Raw genomic sequence first — 17,254 nt, 5'->3', positions numbered from 1 at the left:
CATGACATAAACCACTCCACTAGAGAAACATTAGTGCCTCTAAGGGAAATCAGTATGAATACACGTCTCATTAGTGTTCAGTCTTCATACCTTGATTCTTAAAAAAACTGAGGAAACACTCTTGGGAATTTTACAGCATGTAGAGGCAGAGTCAAGTTAGGCTCTTCCCATCAGTAAGTGCTTTTCATACCACTTCAATCAAAGGACAATACTATTAGCTGGCACTGATATTAGCCTTTCAGTAACTTACACATTTTCTTCCTCTTCCTGGGAGAAGTAAGAGTTACAGAAATCATCCTACTGAGACACTAAGGACTATTCTACCAATACTGAAAGCAAATGGAATTCAGTCTGGTACTTAAGTAATACATAAGTAGAGTCTAAGAGGTTCAACACTTTTCAGTGGAAGGGTGAATAGTATCATCCTCCACTGCAGCAAGTTGCTTTAATGATGCAATTAAGTTCTACTGCAGTCTCAGCAAAACCATCCTTATGCCCAACACAGGATCTAGAAAAATGCTTACTTTTCTAACTCCCAAAAGAATTTATGACAGAAGAAATTACTATGGAAAGACAGCTTTCTTTTAACAAAATCATTGCTCATGGCTGTAAAATATGTGGTATATGCTGCTTGTAGAAGTAAACCTGATCTTTTGCAGATTCAATGTGCTCATTTTTACCAGTCTTTCCCAGATTATTATCCATTCCTCACCCCCCACCCCTTTACCGACTTTGCATATGTTCACTTTTCTGATCTCTACTTACTTGCTGCTGACATAGCATTCAGAAGGGGAAGATGGAAATATCTGCATTTCTGATCTTCGGACAGTTAAAATGTGGAAATACTCGCTCAAAAAAAGTCCCATTTTACACTGGAACCGCCTTCAAAAGCCACATGGGAATCACACAGTGAAATCATGTTGATGCTAGCAAGTAGCAAGCATTCATGGCCCGCCCTTCATTAGTCAAGGCTGAAACTAGTGACTGTAACCTGTCTTGAGGCAGGCAGATCAAGATCGCATTTATCCAAATTGGAGAAAGACACTCACTATGATCAAATAAATGTATTTTTAGGAAAAAAACCCAAGCCAAACCAAATCAAAACACCCACCCAATAATAACAACAAAAATAACTAAACCCCACCCCCCCCCCCAAAAAAAAACCAACCTCAAAACACCTCCTACCAGCGTGTTTTACTAATTTCTGGCTTGCAAGCCATCAGAAGAGTTTTTCAGGCACCAAAACTGTGATCATACAAGTGTCAGCAGTATCAGTCTACCAGAAGCATTATCTTTAAGCACAATTTTGACCTTTCATGGCCTAGAAGAACAGAACATGTTGCTGTTCCAAGTCTGCTTTATTGCTTCACATCAGAATCAGTCAGCTCTGTTCCTTAGGTGAGAGGCTGACTATTATTTACTTGTAAGCTTATTAACTTGTAAGCTTATTTATAAACATAAAATCATACTTTTACTAGCATATAGAAGGCTACATAGACAATTGAGTGCCAGTGGCCAGACTTTTTTTTTAAATTAAAATAAAAATCCATTTTTTAGATGTTAATATACAAACTGGGAATTAGATCTTCCAGCATGTTTCTGCTACCTAAAGTCAAACTCAGAATTCCATTCAGTTTAAGACTGTCATATGTTTTCACATTTCAAATTTCAGATTTTCTGTAATTCACTTCTTATCTACTATTTTCATTATTTTGTGCACTACTTTCCTTACTATTTGCTTCAAAAGATCAGCAGATGATTTTTGGTGTACTCTAGATACCACCACGACATTTCTGTTAATTTAGAAAAAGTTTCCCAGTGTGCAAGAACATGCAAGACAGAAGAAAAACCCAATGAGCTTTCTAAGGTGGAAGTAAGACAAAGTACCAGCTCAACACGAGCAATTCCCTCTTCCAACTCCACTCTGTCACTCACTTAACACTTCCATGAACGGAGTTATTTCATTAATCCAGCAGAGGGAGGAGGAGGAAGACACAGACTCATGCTAAAGGACAGTTATAGATTCACTTACAACGCTCTTGGTTGCTTGCCACTGTGTGCAAACTAACTATAAGCAGTGGAAGCCAGCCACACTTAGCTTATTCTGATATGAAAAAAACCAAAATCCACCACATTTAACTTTACTGACAATAATTAAAAGATGATTTCATGTTAGCTTCTCAATCAATCTTATTTGATTTTTTTAACATTCGAACAAAGAGAATGAGGAAACAAAAACTCAAGTATTTCAGAAAGAAAGTTGCTTTGGAGCTCTACATAAACCATTCCAGAACTGTCTCGGATATAAATTAAACTAAGACCTCAAACCAGAGTAATGTCATGCATTGAATGGTGTTAATGAGTATTCAAATGAAAAACTAATATTGCTCAGATAAATTAGGATGATCTGATAAAGTTGTTTTGCTTTTTTTTTTTGCAAGAAAAAAAAGAATCTTTTGATTCGAGGTCACTTTTTCCCCCCCAGATAAATTTTCAAAGCTGAGGGAGCTACAATCTCCAAGACATCTGCCGTGTCTATTAGATTAATCTATCTGGTATGGATGTTGAATTGTTACTGTCCCACAGATTGACCTGCACTGAAACCCCAGTATGAAAAGTTGTATTGTGAAAGGGAACAGTGACCACAATTCACACTGTGATTCATAATGCAGTGCCAAAACCACCCAATATCCGTAAAGTTAAGTTAAAGCAACATAAGGAGCTCTACTTCCACATGCAACATCTCAGTAATTAACAGTCATTACAGAGATAAACCAAAGGACACCTCAATCTCTGACAGTGGTAATTACTAAGGGAAGGGCTTAGGAACACAGCAAGTAAGATCTACAGATCTAGCTTGAAATTTCATTAGGTTGATAAAGATATGCATTAGGCACAAGGCTGCAGCTTCAAACTGTCAAGAGGATCTCTTGCTACCTTAATTCAATGTCTGTCTTGCAAAACATATAAAGAAACCACAGGCATAAACAGGATGGAAGAAATTTCTCCAACCAGTAAGCAAGGTATGCGCTGAATAATAAGTCAATGTAGATCAACATTTTCAATGTTGATCTCAACCAGGCAACTGGTTCATACTGAAAACTTCTGGTGTACTCACAATCCACATTCGTGATTTGGATAGCACATTCCTGATACTGGAAGTTATAAAAATATGTAAAGCTGTCCATTATGTTGTTTTCAAATCTGTGACTACTTCATCTTAAATGCAGCAGTTCCAAAGGCTGATGAGCCCAATACAGAGAAGGAAAATCCAGCATCTTGCTGAAGAACCTGGTGGTGACTCCACAATGACTTGAGTCTAATGATGGGTTATTTGCCAACCCCAAAGAACAAAGCAGTCTGAGAGCTAACTCCTCCACACTAACAGCCATGATTTAGGATGGAGCAGAAAATGAAAATTTCCTACAAGCATTTTAGGACTCACAAAATATTAAAGGCAAAGAGTAGAAGCAGTACAGTAACACTCTCTGCAGCATTTAATGAACACCTTCCCCCAGGAAATAAATTGCCTAAAGCCTGGCCTACGGGCCTGAAACTTGAATTATGCACCTGGCAAATTACCTCAGGAGACCCCTTGGCCTAGATTGCCTAAGTAGGTCCTAGTCGAACTGAATTCAAACTAGAGGAGGAAGTTCTACCATCCAAATCCGTACTTGTTGGCACCAGACTGCTGAGAGGACCTACATTTTTCCCTGAGAATCAAACTATTGTGTTGATTTCAGTTTCTGAAGATTTCTTACGAAGTCTTTTCAGTTTAAGATGTGATTCATTTGTGGGCTGTGCCTCATCACAGAACCAGAATATATTCTGAGTTGGCCCTTCACTGACTACTCATGCAAGTACCAGCACTGGACCCTTCTTACTAGCCACTACTTATGGTGTAATCATCATGGAGAGCCTCAAGGATTTAGACAATGGCATAATGAATGGAATCTTCTGTTCTCTGTGCCCTTGCTGACCATTCATATCATTCCCTCTGCTTTCTTTTACTTTTTTTGTCAGCTAATACTTTTCATGCCTTTCTACATCCTTTGTCACATCTCAGCATTGACAATCTGGATAACAGCCTGCCTTTCAATGTATGCTTCTTTTTAGATAAAAAAAAAGTAATAAAGTTTTGAAGATTTTACATAATTTACTGCCTAAGTATTTAAGTTATTTTCTTTAATTATATGAAGAGAGTCACCAGATGTCAAAGAAAGTTCAGTTATCAAGATTGTTCAGTCTCCCCATCATCTGCCTAAATTACCTTTTTCAACTACTGTAAATGATGTAAATGATGAAAATCAGTTATTTCACTCCCAACTGCTCACATCCAGTACGTTCTTGAAACAGAAAAGTACAAGAAATTTAATTTAAAGCACAACTAATTCTGATGGAAAAAGATTAACTTAACCAGAACTATTGCTATCTATCTAAAAGCTCCATTCAGAAGTTGTGATTTGTGGACACTATTACACTGAAACAGAAGACCGTCTTCAGCAAATACTGGCCATCTTTACTTTTTTATGAAGATGAGCTCTTAAAGGATAAATTACTCATGTCTCTGTTAATTGAAGTTCAAAGCCAACATTTTATGCTTATTTTTAAAAAAATCCATCAACCAAGGAAATCCATCAACCAAGGAATTTTATGTTGTTTTACTTTCAAAACACAAATGTATGTCAGAGATACTAACACCTGTATGTAACCACTAACTTTTACAGATATTGTCATATCTGTATAATAAAAAAATAGTAGCTAATAACAATTAATTCAAAAACAGTGTTACTATCAGAGGGTAATCTCATCTGTAATTTTTATAATTACAATTATTAAAATTTTTTAAATTGTAATTTTTATAATTTTTATGACAACAACTCTCAGGTTTTAAAGAAACACTATTAAGTCAATTAAGTATCACTGAGGATTTAAAACCAAAATTTTACAGAATAACACTATTAATTTTTTGCATGTTACAACAAGAAGCCTTTTTGACACTTCGAGTCCAGAATTTTACCTAGAATGTGAATGTCAGCTTCCAGCACAAACCCAGAAGAGCTGTCTATATTAAAAATCTTTTTCATCATATATGACTAAAGTAAATAAATTAATTTAAAATCAGAAAAATATGAAGTAGAACTGACTTTCAACTATAACTGTTATCCCTAATAGCCAATAGCCAAGTTCTGATAATACACAGAACTTGGTATCATTCAGTCAATCCCATGCAACTATTCACTTGTTGTACAAAAAACCATGGAATTAGCAGTCAAAACTCACCTGTCAGTGCAATCAGGCTGACAGAATACAAAGGCATTTAGACAAAGTGAAATAAAACTTACCTGCTGAACATCCTGCTGAAAAACGCAGAGCTGAAGCCGCTGGTGCAAGCGGACCTTTCGATGCTGCCAGATATTTTCCAGTTGGCGCTGGTGATGCAGCACTTCATGGATGACATCCAGGACATGATGAACTGCTTTGGAGTAGTTGGCAGATGCAGTGAGGGAATCAGAACTCCCAGGAGTCAAAGGTCTTTGAAGTTTATCAAGGAGTGACTTCCCATCTTGGCTCACCTGACCACCAGAAAGGATGAAGAATTACATGTCTTGCCAAAAGCTTGTTGGGCTACTACTTTGTACCCCACCCCTTCTCCCAGTTCTGAATGTCTTCAAGAACTCAGGGAGCAATTATGAAGACTCATTTTATTGCAGGAGCGATTATCTACATGCAGCTGTCACAGGAAAAAAATTATTTTCTCTTTAAAATAATTTTAACAAGTAGCATTCTTCTAAATAACAGCCTGTCTTTCCATTTCTTCATTACTTTAAGAATGACTTTCCTTCAAAGTGTTAGGATTTTCTGTTTGGTTTGAGTTTTTTTGTTGTTGTTGTGAGCTTTTTTAAAAAAACTAGTTGAATCTAACTTCTTCATCACTCTCCTTAGTCAACAAAACACCTAAAATTAAACATTTATCCAGAATTATCCTTCCAAAACCATCTCTCTCTTCATTCGCTGTAAAGGTGAACAGGGAGCTTACTTTCTGTAGCTTAATATTTGACAAATACATTTAAACCAAGAGATATAAAACTTAGTACATGATTCAATCTGACATGATTTACAACTTCTAAATTATTACTGTTACTGGTAAGCTGAGGGAAAACTGCTGTTATGGCAGACTTAATTCTGATTAAATCACTTAAAACCCTCTCCATGTAGCACAGAAAGGTACTGTTTTCCAAAATGTGTTTAACTACTGATACTGACAGGAAACATTTGTCATTTCTAACTGTTGTCTCCTCTGATTTATAACACAGCAGAAACATTCAGATTTACCTTGCATGCTAATTAAAAAGCAATAATCCTCTCTTATCTGGTCACTATCAACATTTAGCATTAAAAATACTTTATTGACTTTGTCATTTTTAGCATGAAGCACAGAGAGCTGTTATAATTCAGAATCATTCAGCTACCTGCAAAGACCTTTTCTAATAGCTCATCTAGCAGGTAGGAACAAAAATCATCTGAAACCGCAAGACACAAGTATAAACAATAGCCTGAATCCATCAAATCCACACCATGTCAGAAACAACAAATTTGCCAAGGCCTTCCCCCAGTGGCTCTTTCAACAATTTTTACTAAGTCTAAGTCTACTAAGGTACATTTTAAATTTGTTATTCAGTAGTCAAACAGATCCAAATGAAAATTCTTTTCTGATAATTAGGTTACAAGGGAGTATATTTCTCAGTTTCAGTTCAAGCTCTTTCATTTTAACAATGAGTATCAACACAGAGAATGATGCTCACTTCTGAAATTAGCTCTAGTAAAGTCAGGTCAGCAGAAAAAAAGCATAGTTATAATGATATTTTTTTCTTTTCTATATCCAGAAGAATTATCTAGTAAGTCCTTCAGGTATTTCAAGATAATGGACTCAATTATCCATTCAGAGTCCATAAAATCTAGGTGAAAAAAAGTAATTGTGACAATCTCTTGATCTAATTAGTTTATTAGCTTTATAAACAAATGACTGCACAGATTTTCCTTTGGAATTAATACACTAAAATTTTCTTCCTTCCTAGCGCATGGCTGCCTTAAGATTTCAGTGAGATGCATAACTTTATTTATATATACAACTTCCTTTAAGGCACATCTGTTGGATTTTCAGGCATACCAGTTGCCTCATCTTGTAAGTTGCTTTACTAGTAATATACAGTAATTACCTCAGTAAAATCAGACTGTCTAGTCTTAAAAGCATTTACTTTCTTAAAATTACTATCTTCTACCTTACAACCAAGCCGTGTTGTCAAGACATTGCAATCTAAAATGAATGACAGTGTTGTGATTCCCACAGTGTTGCTCTCTCTCTTCCCCCACTGTTCATTCATCACAAAATGAAAGGAGCTCCGTACTGTAACAGAAATGAAGTCATACATCTAATAATGATAAGCAATAGTGCTGTAATATCCTGACACAGAAAGACGCCTCCATCAATCTTCAAAAAGGAATGCACGTTTGAAAAATGCAAAATAAAACCTTCTGCCCAAATGAGGAACACAAGTTGTACATACACATACAGTTACTACTTCTGCACCAATTCTGGTTGCTAAAGACAAAACTGGTTTTTTACCAGATAGGGAAAAGTAATGACCAGATATCAAAAGAAAGGCACTTAGTGCTCTTTTCTTCCTTTGAGCAGTACCAGTGAAGATTTTGTTAAAATATCTAGCTATCCCAAAGTCAAAAGCTACAGCTTTGAAATCCTAAATAAATTTTCAAGGTAGGTCCCAAAGCAATCCTATAATCTACCAGTCTAATTTATTTTCATTATGCATCACCAGCAAGCAAACATTATTTAACATGCTAATCCACAGTACTTATTTACACTTAACAGCAGGCTCATCCAGTCACATCCCTGACAAAAAACTAAGAACTGACATAAAACCAACTCAAACCAAACAGAACCAACTAGAAAAAATTCAACTTCAGCCTTTTATTGTCATTATTCTAGAGAAATCCAGCTTTCCTTCTCCTTGCTGCACTCTCATGAAGCATTCATCCCACACTGCCTCTCCACATAAATCTGTTACAATCATGCTATGTCTCTGTCCCTCCCAATGATCAAAGTTTGTAATGAAGACAAGAAACATTACTACAAAACATGCTTTCAAGAATGAGTTAAAAGAGTTATGTCTAAGTAAAATTGCAAGTATTGTCAGGTGTGATAGTATCTCATTAGTTGACACAGCAGCGTGTCACAGAGCGAGAACAGGGATATCAATGTGTACTTTACACATAAGAACAAGAATTCATGAACCCTGGCCATCTAATTCAAGGTCAGAAAGTTTATGCAGGCCCTAAGTTGGCAAGTATTCATAAACCCCAGTTTTGATACACTAACAATAGGACGGATGATCAGCACTAATCTCACCCTCCCTTACTGCTAAATGAAATGTGACCTGACTTAGGATTCAGCTTCCTATAATAAAGTTGGTTCATTAGAAAGTAGTTTTAACTTTAATGTAATGTATAAATCACAAGCATTAATTCAAACCCACATGACCTCCTTTTAAAGACAGGTGTAAGCCGTGGCCTAAGCTGCGTCCACTGATCATTTTTACCATGATTTAACCAAATACGGAATTTCAGTACAAAACTACTGTATTTAATCCAGAACAACACCAGTCCAATTGAACAGCAAAAACAGCTTTACCCAAACTGACACAACAACCCTGACAGAAGAAGGAAGGGCAAGTAAAACAGGAAATGCAGAAAATACCTGTTAGCTAATAATAGTGAATGCTGATTTGATTTCTGCTAAGTAACACACAACAGAACACCATAGACCACCTTCAGAACAAGCACTTTATCTTAAGTTGTAAATACAGCTACTAGAAATAGTGACAATAGTGTGTGCTGAGTCCAAGACTAGAGCACCAGCATAGGTTATGCTAATCTTACAAATGCTGATTACATAGGAATCCTAGCTCATTTGAGTGTCTGTGAGGTTGATGAGACTAAGTGCATTACCTTCTGGCTTCTCAGGTAACATAATAGTTAAGTTTCTTTGTGAGGCAATTTCAGAGATGGATTTTCAAAATACACTTAAATCCATGCCAACAGAATACCTTCCCAAAGAATGCCCAACTAACTTCCCTTCAAGTGAATGCCTAAACAATAGTATCCCACTGCTATTAAAAGGCGGTAACATGGAAATGCAAATTAAAACATATTTAGTACTTTAGTGCTCCAAGGGTTGTTTGTACCACATATGGTTAAATCTATCCTTTTAATTTCTTAAACCTGTTCTTTTAATTTCTTTCCCAAGGTTACAGGGACGACTTTAACACTTCACTTTTGAACAACAATAGCAAAATCCAGTACATAAAATTTAAAAAGAAGTTCAGCACTTGAATTTCCAACTAACTCCTAATGCAACAAATGCTACTGAATTATGATCCAAACTTAACACGACACAATTTTACCTAAGGGAACAAACAAAACACTGACCTCAGAGTAAGCCAAAGTAATGTGCTCATATATCCCTTGATGATGATGGATAGCATCTTCTAAATCTTGCAGCTCTGAGGGAAGCTCCACCTCACCACAGGCTTTACACCATGAGTCCACATTGCTCATGTACTGCAACAAAGAAACATTTGACTTTGATTTTGGGTTCTACCATTAAGTACACACATGACAGTAATATACAAAAGGACATCCATCTGCATGACAGACACTGAAAAGACTTCTTTTAAGCAAAAAGTCTTTACCGTATTTCTGTCTGAAAGAACCATAAATTTATATCAGAATAGAAAGAAATATTCAAGTCTGACTATACTTCTGCTTTTGGGTATCTGAAACTTGTGCATTTAGGCGTCTGAAACTCTGAGCTGTTAGGGAGACAGGCAGGCTTAGCTGTATGTTGGCAGTCTTTAGAACCAATTTAACTGTTGGCAATATTGATGCTTTAAGTTTACTCTTGCTCCTTTTCTTGACTTTGCAGCTAAGAAGTAGTTTCCTTCACCCTGCACCTGCCATTTCAGAAACACAAAAGCCAGCTAAGGTCTTGTTTACACAAGGAAGTAAAACATGCTACAGCTTTCAAGTCCAGACCCTTGGTTTTTACCCATCAGCTCCCTGTGCAGATACTTATGGTATCATGAGGTTTATCACCTCACCTCTTTTTAATCTTCAGAGAAAACCATGTTACTTTGCACATGCACACAAAAAATTACTGGTGAACCATTCACTGAAACACTCCATAGCTGTCTTTTGCTGGAAAGAGGTTATCAAGGAAGCAAAGCAGTGTCAGGGCACAGCAAATTCACACCTCAGTCCCCAAAGAACTAACTTCTACGTGCAGAGAAGCACTAAATCCATTTGGCAAGCTACTACAGCAGCAAGCATGTAAGGGATTTACAACTTAAGTGGAGGTCTCTTAGGACTAGCATTGAACTTTGAGCACACAGCTATATCAGCATAGCTGCTCGAGTCAAACCTTTCAGGGGAAATTAAGGATACTGCAACAGAAATCTCTTCTGCAGACAACTTAAGTTATCTCTGAAGCTAAGGTGTCTTGACAGACAAGAAATTGCCATCACAGCTATATGCACAGCAGAAGTTCTGCCAATTTACTTTTTTGCAGCTAGGGGGCATGAATTTTATACCCCTGTTATGCGAGGAAGGGAAAGAGGAAAAAACAACCTGTTCTTCTAGGAGTTTTCATAGTTGATAACCTAGTACAGCCAAGCATATGTGAGCTCTGTAAAGTAAATTTTCTCTATTCATGTCAAGTTCAAGACTCAAAAGTTATGAGACCAAGCCTTTTATTTCATCATACATATCTTAATTCTTGGAACATAAGGAGTCTTTTGAGGAAAAGCGAATTCATAGATCATAGATTCTGGTACTCTTCTATTGTTTGACAGCTGGGCAGAAGGGTGATGGAGTACGTAGCTCTAAAATACTTCTTGAATTCTCATTGAGGGCCAGTTTAAAAAATCTGTAAGGTTAAGCACTGAACGTTAACAGAAGCTCCATGTGCACCAGTGAGCAGGCCCTGATAGCTGGTACAGTCTTCACTGTGCCTGACAGTAGGCAGCAACACTTACCTGTCACTTGCAAGAGAACACATACATTCAAGAAGGGTGTGGGTTTTTTTTGGGCTGCTTATATTTTCATCTTTTTATGTAGGTCAAGCCTCACCAGTCTCTAAAGGGGTCATTCCTCACATTCCAAACCCTCTTTCCTTGAACATGCTCTCCACTGTTAATGAAACAGCTAATATATCACAGGCAGGTATCTTACAAATCAACTAGGGCAATCCATTGCAGCTAATCATAAAATGAAAACTGCAGAAGGAGCAATTAAAAGTAAATTAATCCCAGCACATGCTGCACTATTTTCACTCATTTTTATCTTTCCTCCTGTTTACACTTATATTTAGTAGTAAAGAAGGTAACACTGACCCCTTGCTATAGTTGCCCAGCACACAACTGCACAAAAAATCTAGTTCTTTGACTTCTGATGAGCATAATTTATTATTTTTGTTATGAAAAATGACCACATTTGAGACAAGGTATACCTACCTGCTCACATTTCATTATTCTCTCTCCTACATGTATGGCTTAAAGTGCTTAAATGCAAACCCAAATGTCCCAAGTAATCAGAAAAGTATCAACATTGACAAGGTACTGAACTGCATCTATCAAAAGCTGCAAGCTGACTGCTGACTTTTCTATCAGAAGACAATTCTTTAATCTCATTTTTATGTAGCTTTTCTGTAAAACCTGCTGAAAGGACTTGTTATAGTGGCATCATTTTTATATTAGTCTAAGGACATTAGGCCAATGTCACCACTAACATAATGAAAAGCAACGTGTATTTGCATCTTAATACATTCTGATATCTAACGTCTAGATATTTATCCAGCTAAATATCGTGTAGTAGAAATCAGGGAAAAATATCCTAAAATCAACTGTACCACCTCGCTCTGTTTCTGAAGTTTCCAGCACCCAAATGCTTCCTTCATTCATTCCAAATTAAAGTTATATCAGACATGAGACCTTTCCTTGGATATAATTTAGCAAGGCAAAATGAAAGAAAAGTATCTACATACAGCACATCAGCCCTACCCATCCAAGAACCTCTGCTCTCCAAACACACCAGGGATGCACAGAGCAGACACTCCACAAGATCAGCAGGTGACTCAACTGCGCACACACAGCAACTCCTTCAGAACTGAACTCCCTTGAGGGCAAAACATTCTTTTGCCATTAATATTAACAACTTGGGGATATTTATTCCTATTTCCCCTACATATACCTCTTCTCTGGCAGTTACACATGGTTAATGACTTAATTAAAATAATTGGTATGGGCCTAAAGCTAAAATGTTTTCTTAGCATAGGAGGAATCTCCTATGGAATACTAAGTAAACATCTCCCACCACAATTTCAGATGGCAGTTAATTAACTTCTCAACTTTCAGGCCACTTCAACTTATGCTTTCTAGAAGCAATTACCACAAGTTAAATCTTGACACTCAAGGACTGATGAGAGTGGAATGGTGAGGACAACAGAAGAAGTGACAGCTTCTAGATTTAGGAAAGGCATTATATAGATACTTAAAAGCCTTATATACTTAAGCATTTCAGTCCGCTTCATTTTGACTCATATAGCTAATTTGGTTGTTTTATCTTGCACTGATGTAGGCAAAGCCGTGGAAACTTTAAGGCCAATGGGCTAAACTGAGGAGAACAAAGTTTTGTTTGAGTATTGAAATTGGCAGAAATAAATATTCTGGCTTTCTTGTCAACCTTTTCAATTGCTTTTTGCACTTTTGTCCAAAGCAAAAGCAAAGTGCACAACTCCCCATTCCAGCACATAAACTTTTGTTGATGCCCTCCCCATTTACTAACCTGTTCGGCTTTTTGATGGAAGATGGAGGACATGTCGAGTAACGTGCTACGTTCTTCCAAGGCTGCAGCAAATGCCTTCCATTCCTGTTCCAGCTGACTGGCAATCTGTTTGATTTGCTGCGAAGCGTAATGGCCAGACTCGATCAGGCGGCTTGCTACTGACATGATGCGGCTTATGTTTACATACACATTCTGTGGAGAAGGAGGAGAAGATTAGGGCAAGTCAGCAGACCAAATAAATACAGAAGTATATTCCTAAAAAGTTCTACTTTATTACAGTACTGATCAGCAATCTGGTTTTATTTGGCAATCTTATGCATGCCAAACTTCGCAATCTAGGTGTATAATGTAGCAGTCTATCCATAACTGACAAGTGAGAATGATGACTAAATAATCAGTCTAAAACTCATGTTAACAATCAGCTTAAGCCAATTTCTATTACATGAAGACACATTATTACAATAAAGAGGAAGAAATAACCATATTTTACAACAACCTCAATAAAAATGTTTACAGACATTCAAGTCAACAAGATATTCAGACACACACAACATAGGAAAACTGAAGTATCATTACCAAGCTCTTGATCTATCCACAATACGCAAGTGTGCAACATCTGTGAACCTTTACATCAACTTCAAAAGTAACTTTTAAAGAAACAAAATAAAGAATTCGGAGCTACAAGAAGTTTAACAGTTTTACATTTTATTTTCTTGCCGTTATACTGCCTCAGAACTAGCACTCAAAATTAGAAAAATAAAATCCAAGATCAGAAGTATAGAAGTATTCTCTAGCATTCTGGTATTAGTCATTGATGGCTCTTAGTCTAATTTCAGTCAAGAGTTTCTGATTCCTGTGAAGTAAAAGAAGAATGACTATGCCACCAAAAACTTTCAGAGTAACTCTTTTCAGAGTGTAATATGGAGTTGACTCTTTCTTTAAATTGGGCAGACATCTAGAATAAAGTTCCTAGAGTCACAGGATTGTTGAGTTTGGAGATGACCTAGTCCAACCACCAGACACTGAGCAAATCAGGTGGAACCATGACCTGCTGGAACCCAGCCATTGCCCAGAGCTTGACACTGACTGGCTGGAGCAAGTGTTACAGCTCCTCCAGGCGTCACTATCCAGACTCATCTGAGTAGCAATTAGGACAGGTCCTTATTGATGGCAAACTGTATGCATGTATGTAAGCAGCAGCAGACCTGACACAGCCTACAGCCCAAGCTGGTCTGCTCAATTAACTGAGCACAGCGGTGTCATGTTGGCTCTCTTTCCTTTCTGCACAATACTACCTCTTAGTTTTTTATGTTACCCCACACATCTATGCTCTGCTTTTTAAACACTGCCAAACAACCGGCAGAGTATAAATCTGCTATTTCCAATAAATTTTAAAAGACTGGAGAGCATTTAGGCCTATTAAAAGTGTATGTAGCATAAATGCAAGACTGCCAAATAAACAGAAAGCCCTTAGATGGTCTTTACAGTTGTGAAAAGAAACAAGTGCCAACAGAGAAAAGAATAAAGACTATAGCAGACTGCCATTTGAACTCTTTCTGTAACATAATAAAGCCATTTTGGAAATTCTGAAACAGCAGTTAAAAATGAAGGACATGGCACTATAAACATGAAGAAAAACAAATTGAAACTGAGCTGTGGTTAATACGGACTCTTTTTCCCATGGCAATCAGGCTTCACACGTCTGGACGAATACAGCCTATAGCAGTATGAATATGAATTAAAATGCTGACAAGTTGAACGCTGTCCAAGCTATGTACACCACATTCCTTGCCTCAAAAACAACAACAACAACAACAAAAAAACCCACCCTTACAATAATCTAAACCTTTTACCTCACCACATGATATATCTACCAAAGTTTTAAGTGTCACTATTTTAGAATGCCATGACCCAAATGAAATAGATTTAGTTAAGGAGGAAAAGAATCTCTAATAGCAACTCACTACAATCAGACTGTCTTTAATTGACCCTTGAAGGTCAAAAAATTTTGTTCCATTTCCTACAAGGACAGGCAATTCCAGCGTCATTATTGTAAGACTACTGCATATTTTGCAGGCTGCTTGAGAGATAAGAAACACTGTTACAAGTGAGCTGTTGCTCATTTACCAGAGACTGGTATCTTATTTATTGTATGCATTTACAACCCGGTTTTAGTTAAGGAAGCAACAGCTAGGACACAATAACTGATACAGTCCTATTTAGTGACTTCTTTTACACCACCAGCAGCTTCTGCATGTGTATCAACTGCCTCAAAGGTGAAAGGGTAAAGTGATATTGCATTTCTTAAATTGTGTTACACACATAATTATTGTAACAAGACTTAAAAGATAACAACTATAACTTATAACACTTATAACTGCATTATAAAGTGTTTAGTAAGGATACAAATGTACTTAGCATGATTTCTCTAAAATGCTCTTTAGCCAGAAGTGGAAAAGAGACCTTATGATATCTGGAAAGCTCCTCATTGCAGATTTTTCCTCTTAAGAGAGTATACAAATAAAAAAAGGTATTGCTCAGCAAAGCAGTACAGATTAGTAGCCTAACTGCGCTGTGTCATTCTTTGGTGCATGCCTGAAAGGCAAGCACACAGGGAAAACAAAGGTGACAGCCTATCAGCTAACTGAACTTATGTCACACTCACACAAAATAAAGCTGGCAGGTGACCTGAAGGTTTCATTTTATTTCCTGATTTTCCCAGACCTGTTTAGAAAATGTTTGTTTAGCTCCAAGATTTCCAACAGCAGTTTTCTGACACAGAGAGTATTATGCATTCAGTTCTAAATGACATCAAACTCACTGACATGGTCCATAAACATCGTAAGTGGAAGCTCTATATAGATTGTAGTGAGCTTGAACTATTTTACTGTGATACAATCAATTTAACAATGGCCTTTTCAAATCATCTGCCACCTCACACACAAATGACTACCAAAACAAGGTGGAGTATTAATGCATCAATTAACATCTGTTTAATAATTTACATGTTTTCTAACATTTCTTCTAGTCTTATTTTTGAAGCAAGAGTAAAACTGTGAGTTTGGGAATACAAAGTTTACCAATGAGAGATGTGGGACAACTAAGGTAAAACCTGATCTATTCCTTGAAAAACTATAAACTTGGCAACAGCCAAGCTGCAATTAAGGAAAGTGTTTAACGTGTTCTTCAACTACAAGGATCCTCTAAATATCCATGGGTAACCATTTAAACACTGCTACCAGCACTCGAACACGTGCAATATAATTTCACTCTAGCTTTCTTCAAATATCTAAATTCTTTCCTACATTTTTTTACAGTGGACCTGAAAAATCTTACTGCAAGACTATATAGTCCAACACCAGCGTTAGTTTCCTTCCTTCTTTACTTTTCACTCACTTTTACTTAATCATAGTAAATTCCCCTGCCTTCAAACTCTCCCTACAGCCACATCACTTTCATGTATATGTTTCCCATTACAGCACTAAGTATGGCGCTCTAAACTGGACCTAGTTCTCTAGTAGGACCAACTGAATCAGAGCATTTTCTTTACAAATCTGAAGTTCAGCCACTCTAATAAGTACCAAGAGTGAAATAAGATTTGCTTCTTTCCAGTAACACCGCTGTCTGTTCCCTTAGTTTGTGATTCATTAACATGAATGTACTTGTTGCTGTATTAACACCTCAGTAACTGACTGCTTTTTAAAATCTGTTTACTTGTTCCTTCCCTCTTAAGGATTGCACAGTTAGCCTGTTCTATTTAGTCTTGCTGACTTTGGAGTGCTCCTCAGAAGCTGAAAATAGCCTGAACTCATTTTACCTTTTCAGTCTACTCTCAGGCTGGTGGCATCCAGACATTGTGTCTAAGTGTTAACTGTTCAGGCACCATAAAGATGCTCTCAGGGATATACACCTGTGGTCTTGCTCTCATTTGCCCAAATCCTGAGACCCAAGGGCAGTCTAGAATTCACATGGTGCTCTAGTCTGTCTCAAGAGACAAATCTGTATGGTTACAAAAACACATATTTAAAGCAAAAAGACTCTCAGGGGTGAAATATGTCAGCGGTACAAAGGAGGAGGAAAAAATTACACTACCTCTAAGCTAAGGTGATTTTACCTCACCTGACTTTCTTCATGTTTTCATTGTACCAATCCCTGTGCCTGGATTTGCGCAAGACATCTTTTTAACTCTGCAAATCGAGGGATATTCAATTGTTGTGCTCATACTTTTCTTTTAACATCCCAAAGCTCTCACCGGTGCTCATCTCTGACACTCTCTTTTTGGATAGCATTCAGGATTTGATTACTACCTTGATAAAATGGCTTAGTGCATGCAAAC

At 37.1% G+C, this 17,254-nt stretch overlaps 1 protein-coding gene across 2 annotated transcripts in view; it reads right to left on the bottom strand.

Moving 5' to 3' along the window:
• The window catches only part of TRIO (trio Rho guanine nucleotide exchange factor), a 244,694-nt gene that overhangs the window by 140,675 nt on the left and 86,765 nt on the right, over nt 1-17,254 (bottom strand). For both annotated transcript variants that reach the window (XM_084227033.1, XM_084227034.1), the window contains exons 7-9: nt 12,919-13,110; nt 9,508-9,639; nt 5,346-5,576 (exon numbers count right to left, since the gene is read on the bottom strand). In XM_084227033.1, the coding sequence (XP_084083159.1) occupies nt 5,346-5,576; nt 9,508-9,639; nt 12,919-13,110 (555 nt within the window). The remainder of the gene's footprint in view (nt 1-5,345; nt 5,577-9,507; nt 9,640-12,918; nt 13,111-17,254) is intronic.

The sequence above is a fragment of the Fringilla coelebs genome (genome assembly GCF_963513975.1).
Source record: "Fringilla coelebs genome assembly, chromosome: 1".
Classification (NCBI taxonomy): Eukaryota; Metazoa; Chordata; class Aves; order Passeriformes; family Fringillidae; genus Fringilla; species Fringilla coelebs.
This window is presented reverse-complemented; position numbering and strand designations above follow the sequence as displayed.